This window comes from Mandrillus leucophaeus, unplaced genomic scaffold, assembly GCF_000951045.1.
Source record: "Mandrillus leucophaeus isolate KB7577 unplaced genomic scaffold, Mleu.le_1.0 Scaffold366, whole genome shotgun sequence".
Classification (NCBI taxonomy): domain Eukaryota; kingdom Metazoa; phylum Chordata; class Mammalia; order Primates; family Cercopithecidae; genus Mandrillus; species Mandrillus leucophaeus.
Genome location: NW_012103876.1, coordinates 1,369,167 through 1,376,300, shown reverse-complemented (window position 1 = coordinate 1,376,300; position 7,134 = coordinate 1,369,167). Strand labels below are relative to the sequence as shown.

The 7,134-nt window shown below is 57.9% G+C and overlaps 1 protein-coding gene across 4 annotated transcripts in view; it reads left to right on the top strand.

Annotated features, from left to right (window-relative positions):
* TSPAN17 (tetraspanin 17) overlaps positions 1-7,134 on the top strand; it is an 18,046-nt gene that overhangs the window by 2,260 nt on the left and 8,652 nt on the right. For 2 of the 4 annotated variants that reach the window (XM_011989992.1, XM_011989990.1), the window contains exons 2-7: positions 1,918-1,968; positions 2,056-2,202; positions 3,054-3,224; positions 5,211-5,336; positions 6,398-6,445; positions 7,015-7,131. In XM_011989992.1, coding sequence (XP_011845382.1) covers positions 1,918-1,968; positions 2,056-2,202; positions 3,054-3,224; positions 5,211-5,336; positions 6,398-6,445; positions 7,015-7,131 — 660 coding nt within the window. Of the gene's footprint in view, positions 1-1,917; positions 1,969-2,055; positions 2,203-3,053; positions 3,225-5,210; positions 5,337-6,397; positions 6,455-7,014; positions 7,132-7,134 lie in introns of all 4 variants that reach the window. The other 2 variants (XM_011989991.1, XM_011989989.1) reach the window with 2 other exon arrangements.

Below are 7,134 nucleotides of genomic sequence, written 5' to 3'. Positions count from 1 at the left end.
GGGCCCTGTGGGTCCGGACTGTCTGCCCTTCAGTTTGTTCCTTGAACTAGACGTGGTCTTGTGTCAGGGCCTCTGCCTCTGCCCAACCCTCCTCCTGGAACAGGCTTTTCCCTCTTGCTCTTTTCATCATTCAAACCTTAGCTGAAATGCCCCCTCCCTCCCTCCTGCCCTCTCTAAAGCTCACCTCCAACCCCAGCATCCCCCCTCTCATCACCCTGCTCGATATTTGTTAAGGGGTCTGTTTGCATCTGAAGTTTCCCTGTCTGCTCGCTCACCGTCCGTCTCCCCTGCTGGAGTGTAAGCTCCGTGAGGGTCGAGTCCGTCCTATTCACCAGTGAATTCCCGGCATGGCGGGGATCAGTGCCGGTGGGTTGTGGAGGTATTTGCTGCAGGCGGGTGGACGAAGGGGTGTGGGACCAATGTGAGGTCTGGGTGGAGATTGGGAGATGCTGGTGCCATGATGGGATGGAAGACGAGTGTGAGGAGGAAGAACGGCAGAAGGCTGAGGCTGGAGGCCGTGGGACCAGCTGCAGGTGTGGGCAGGTGAAGGCAGAGCATCCTGGGAAGGAGCTCGGGGAGGAATGGGGTTGAGTTAACTGAAGGTGGGGTTCAGGAAGGAGACAGTGGCACTCAGTCCCCTGTCCGAAGGCCAAGGGCAGGCCAAGTGGGAGGAGGCAGGAGAAGTGATGTTTGGTTTCACATCAGCAGACCCACCAGGTAGGATGGAAGGGAAGATGTTTCTAGAGAAAGAATAGAGCAGTGTGGGGAGCCCAAGGTCAGGGAAGGGAAGGTGATAAAGGCCTTGGCCGAGTCTATGTGCTGAGGGAAAGGAGTCTGCAGAGAAAGCAGGTGGGTGGGGAGGTTGTAGGAGGTGGGGTCATGGCCCCAGGCTTGCCCGCTCTGAGACTGCATGCCCAGGGACCTGCCCAGGGTCAGGTGTGAGGGTAACCAGCCTTGACATCCAGGGCTCTTCCCAGGAGGGAATTGAGGCAGGAAGGTGGGAAAGCTGAGGATGGAGGAGGGGCACTTGGACTGCCCCGGTGGGGAGTCTGGCTGGTGTTCTGAAGGCCCAGGCAGAGCTGTGACCACGGGGCAAAGCCACTGGCATAGGCCGGATGCCTCCCAAAGTGCTGGGATTACAGGCGTGAGCCACCGCGCCCGGCCATCTGGCTCATGGTTTCTGACTGCTGCTAGAGTACTGTCTAGTCTCCTCTCCACAGCCTCCAGGGCCCTGTGGGTCCGGACTGTCTGCCCTTCAGTTTGTTCCTTGAACTAGACGTGGTCTTGTGTCAGGGCCTCTGCCTCTGCCCAACCCTCCTCCCGGAACAGGCTTTTCCCTCTGGATTCTGCTGGGGATCATTGAGATTCCTCGTCATTCCAGGGCATCTGATTGTGAGCCACAGAAACTGACTCTGGCAGGCGGTTAAAGGGGTAGGATGGGGCTGGGGAGGAGTGTCGAAGGTGGGGCAACAGTCACAGGACTCTAGGGCAGCAGGAGAGCTGGACTTGGGAGGGTGCAGAACGGAGGCTAGGAGCCTGGAACCCAAACACCAGCTTCGGTCAGGAGTAGAGGCTCAGTATGCTGGTGCCGTCACTACCCCTGCTGCCACTGCTGCTATTGCTCCTTGGCAGGAGTGTCTTGGCCACAGTCTGCTCCAGTTTGGAGTTCCAGGAAGGGGCCCCTGATGTCCATCCCAAGGCTAGGGGAGGGTTCAGTCCTCCAGGCTGTGTCCTGTGGGGAAGAAGCACTGGGATATGTTCTTGGGAAGATGGAAAGGACCGCAGATCCTGTTCACAGCCCTTGTGCCTCTTCCTCTCTCCACTGGCTTCCCAAAGGCCCTGCCCACTGGGGAAGGATGAGCCGGGAGAGTCCTGGGGCTGCTCCCAGCCCTGAGCTCTTTGCTGCTGCCCTTGCAGGTACTGGGAGCCCTGTTCCTGGCTATCGGCCTCTGGGCCTGGGGTGAGAAGGTAAGGCAGTGGGCGGGCGTGGGGCTGGTGTGGGACGAGGTGGTGGGAAGGTCAGCTCCCCACACCTGCCTCTGCTGCCTGGCACAGGGTGTTCTCTCCAACATCTCAGCGCTGACAGATCTGGGAGGCCTTGACCCCGTGTGGCTGTTTGTGGTAGTTGGCGGCGTCATGTCGGTGCTGGGCTTTGCTGGGTGCATCGGGGCCCTCCGGGAGAACACCTTCCTGCTCAAGTTTGTGAGTGCTGCCCTCGAGATCCACTGGGAACCCCAATCTCCTCCCGTCCAGTTCTTGCAATACAGTTGGAGCCTAATGATGTGTAGCTTTATTATTATGCTATAATCGTCATCGTTAGATTTATGTTATCTATATTTACTAGGATCCTTTCTGTGGTATGGTAAGTGACCGAGACCTGGTGGCCCAAGCATAAAATGTTTATTGACTCAAATAAGAAGAGTCCAGGGGTGTGCTGGCTGCCGGTGCAGTTTGATCCAGGGGCTGCTACAGTGTCACTTGGCCTGCTTTCTCTCTGTTTCTCAGGTCCCCCCGCTCCCCCGTTTTGGCTCTATTCCTAGGTAGCAGGAGGCTCAGGAACAGAGCCGGCTTCCCCATGCCCTCCCAGGAACTCCTGCTGGAGGCTGAGAGCTCTCTTCCCAACTGTTTTCCCAAAGTGCTTTAATTGCATTTCCTTGGCTCTGATTGGCTGCCCCTGGACCAATCCCTGGAGGCCGAGGGAGGTAGTGCTCTGATTGGTGAGCTTTGGGCACTTGCCAGTCCTGTATCTGGGACTGGTGGGTGCGGGGATGTGGCTCCATCCGAACCTTGGAAACTAGAGGTTTGCATGGAGGATGATTTTTCAGAGAGAGCAGGGTGTGATTACCAGACAAAGGGAATTGGATGGGTAGGTAAGAACAGATGCCTTTTACCATCATATAACAATACTGAAATAATAGAAGGTGGGGACTCTGGGCGCCTCTGGGTCTTGGTGGAGGTAGAGATGGAACCCTTCCCTGTGGCACACTCAAGCCCTGGGAGGCCACCAGAGCCCTGCGTCTCCAACCCCCACTGTCTGTATGCCCCAACCCCAGTTCTCCGTGTTCCTCGGCCTCATCTTCTTCCTGGAGCTGGCAGCAGGGATCCTGGCCTTTGTCTTCAAGGACTGGATTCGAGACCAGCTCAACCTCTTCATCAACAACAACGTCAAGGCCTACCGGGACGACATTGACCTCCAGAACCTCATTGACTTTGCTCAGGAATACGTGAGTCCAGCGTCCAGCCTGGGACACTTGTAGGAGGCACCTTCCTGGCAGACGAATGAGGAAGCAAGTTCCCCGTGATGGGACCATCTCCTTACCCACCTGGGCTAGCGGGCCCCAGGAGAGAGACCCAGGAGTGTCCTCGTCCGAGGAGAGCCAGCCCCTGGTGATCCTTATGGCTCCCCATTTGCCTAGTGCCATAGGGCCACGGCCTTGGGGAACAGAGGGCATGGGCTCCACATTGGCAGCTCCCAGGCCAGGGCCCGCGACACACAGGAGAATGGAGAAAATGAGACGTAAAAATATAGATTTCTACTTCTGCTCAACCCTGGGCCCACAGTATCAGCTGGAGCTGTTGCTGCCGCCCTTTTACTGGTACAGAGGCTCTGTTTGCCACTGTTCCCAACACTCTGTATTTTATTATATCTGTCAGCCCTTATCTCTCATTTATACTGTATTTGGCCTCTGTGCATATTAGAGTTTAGACCCCTGACGGAAGGTCTGCCCTCAAGCTTGCAAACTTAACCCTAGTGAAGAGCAGCCAGAGAAGAGTTCCCGAAACCCTATCTGCCTCCCACCTGCACCATCTCGCCCACTCACCCCTTACCACAAACACACAGTCACACACTGTCACCCACAGTCACACCCACACCCAGTCACATACTCACAGGCACACTTGATCACACCTGCACCTACACATGGTCCCACAGTCACACATGAGTCACACCCGATCACACCCACGCATGGCCACATGCCCTTGGCACCAGTCACCACCAAGAGTCAGCTCTGGATCCAGAGATGAGGCAGAGCTGGTGCCTGCTTCAAGCAGCTCTCAACCCAGGGCAGAGGCAGACATAGCCAAGCAGTTATGATGCAATTCATTCATTCAGCACATGATTGTTAAGGGTCTACCATATGCCAGACCCCAAGCCAGGCCCTGGGGATTTGGCGGGGAAAAAAGCTGGGACCTGTCCTCTCAGGGATGGCAGTTGGGAAGAGACAGATGGTGAACAAGCAGAACAAACGAATGTGTGCATGTACACACATGTGTGCAAAATTGTGCATTGTGGTAAGAGTCAAAATGAAGGGTGGAGAATGGGAAGGCCTCTGCGTGGAGAGCTTGAAGCCTCCCAAAGGAGGAGAAGGAAGAGAAGGGAGAGTGTTCTCTAGCAGGAGCAGCTGGCACTGAGCAGGTGCCAGGAGGCAGGTGGAGGCTGAACCCTGCCCTGGGACCAGCACATGCAGGGCGTGTGGCAGGCCTGGCTCCTCCAGCTCTCTGGCTCGGCCCCGGAGCCTGTCTGTCTGCTGCCGAGCTCGAGCTCCCCCAGCCCTGTGTGCTGCTCTTCAGCCGCGGTGCTGCTGCTCAGTGAAGGCTGTGCGCACCCGTGTGCCCCACAAGACCGTGGTTCATGGCAGATCCCAACCTTGCCATTGACCCTGCCTAGGGGACAGCTTAGGGTGTTCTGGGTGGGGATGATAGGGTGCGGATGATGCCAGCTGGTATGGAGGAAATGGAGTGGGATGGCTATGGGAGTGGCAGGCTGGGGTGGGCAGGACTCCCCTCCTGTCCCTGCACTGCGGAGAAGAGGGCTTTGTAGAACCTCTGGGGCAAGTGTGGGAGGCCTGCTGCAGACATGGGGCCCAGCGGTCTCTGCCGCCACAGGGCTTGGCCCAGCGCCTGCCTCTCAGGTAGTCTGGAGGAAGCCATGGTCGTTGAACCAGTATCCTTGTCCCACTCCCTCCCTTTTCCTAGCCTCTCTTGGGCCGGGGGGAAAGCTCAGGATCCCCTCCCTTGCACCCCTCTGCTTCCCCAACCTGGAACCTGGAGGTTGGGCCCAGGCCTGTGGGGATGGGGAGGTGGCCACCCACCTGGCTGTCCCAGCCCCGTCCCTGACAGCCCTGTTTTCCTGCAGCCTAGGCTTGTCCCCAAACAGGCTGAGGCTCCCGGGGTGGGCCTGGCTCACCTGGGGCTCTCCCCTTCCCCCACAGTGGTCTTGCTGCGGAGCCCGAGGCCCCAACGACTGGAACCTCAATATCTACTTCAACTGCACTGACTTGAACCCCAGCCGGGAGCGCTGCGGGGTGCCCTTCTCCTGCTGCATCAGGGACCCTGCAGTGAGTGGGGCTGGGGGAGGAGAGGTGCGGGGCTTTCCAGTGCACAGACTCGGGGGAAGCCCCCCATGGGGCCCGCTCTGCTCTGCCCTGCTCTGGAGGCACGGATGCTGGGGGAGGCTGTTTTACATGGGTGGCACTGAAGCCTGTTGGGGCGCGGCCGCTTTCCCTGTTCAGCAAGACCTGTCTTTTCTATTGTAATGAGATGGAAACCGCAGGACGCTGGGGCACAGGGATGGGGACTGGCCTGGAGGGCCTCCCTGCACCCTGTACATCCACAGAAACACAGCCGCAGCCATTGTCTGCCCCTGGCCAGCTTGAAGGTTGGCCAGGCTGTCACTCTCAGTTACAGTTGTATGTGGCAGGGGTCGCCTGGGCCATTGCCAGCCACCACCCCACTGGGCCACCATTGCAGGGTAGGAGTGAGTGGGGACCTCTGTCCCTTATGACTTTCTTCAGGGCAGAAACCTCTCCTGGTGATGTTTCTTCAGTCACAATTCATCTGGGATGCCAAGGGCCAGGTTTCTCCCCATTCTTATCTCCCTATAAGATAAGGCAGGATTCCTGAACGGAGGCAGATCTAGGTTGGCGATTGCAGCCATGCATTCCAGGGTCTGGGAAAGAGGCACGTGGGGCCGGGTGCAGTGGCTCATGGGAGGATCATTTGCGTCCAAGAGTTCGAGACCAGCTGGGGCGACACAGTGAGACCTCAGGTCTACAAAAAAAAAAAATTAGACAGGCATGGTGGCACAATCCTGTGGTCCCAGCTACTTGGGAGGCTGAGGTGGGAGGATCACTTGAGCCCAGGAGGTTGAAGCTGCAGTGAGCTATGGTCATGCCACTGCACTCCAGCGTGGGCAATGGAGTGAGACCCTGTCTCAAAAAAAAAAAAATAAAAGAGGCACATGGACCTCAGAGAGCCTCACTTAAGACTGGCAGACACAGCAGACTCCACGGGCCTATCTGCTTCCTCTGAGAAGGAAAAGCCACTGCAATGACCAGGTACCATGGACCCCATGGGATGTGTTCCTCACCAAGTCACTAACTGGCCTGTCTCCCCTCAGGAGGATGTCCTCAATACCCAGTGTGGCTATGACGTCCGGCTCAAACTGGTGAGAGGGGTAGGAACTGCGCTGGGGCAGGCGGGGGTACTGGGATGGGAATGCGACTGTCTATAACCTCTTCTGGAAGGGGTGAGGCGTTCTTTGGGAAGAGGGTGCTGGGTCCCAGGAACCAGCCAGGCACCCAGGCAGCAGAGCGAGAGCAGATCCCTGGGCCTGGGAAGATGTGGGTTTACTCAGTCCTGCTCTGTGGAGCACCCTTGGGGTGCCCGGCTTTGCCCTAGAGACCAGAGATTTGGTGCTCATGAGACAGTCGGCTCTGGAGGAGTGGAGGGAGAACGACGGTAAGCCCTTAGAGAAAGCAGTATGAACAGCCATGTGACGGTCTCAGTTGAAAGCCTGGAAGAAAATAAGGGAGGTAATAGGAGAGGAGCTGGGCAGGCAGGAGGGGGCGTGCGTCCGTGCTGAGACCCCATGAGAAGAGCCGGCTTTGTGGAGGCCCTGTGGGGAGAGGTGCTGCAGGGTTAGGCCCTGGGGTGGGTGTGAGCTTGGCAGGCTGGGGAGGGAGGGAGCCGGCCTGAAGGGCAGGCAGGCTGAGCCTGGTGCCTGCGTGTCCCCAGGAACTGGAGCAGCAGGGCTTCATCCACACCAAAGGCTGCGTGGGCCAGTTTGAGAAGTGGCTGCAGGACAACCTGATTGTGGTGGCGGGAGTCTTCGTGGGCATCGCCCTCCTCCAGGTA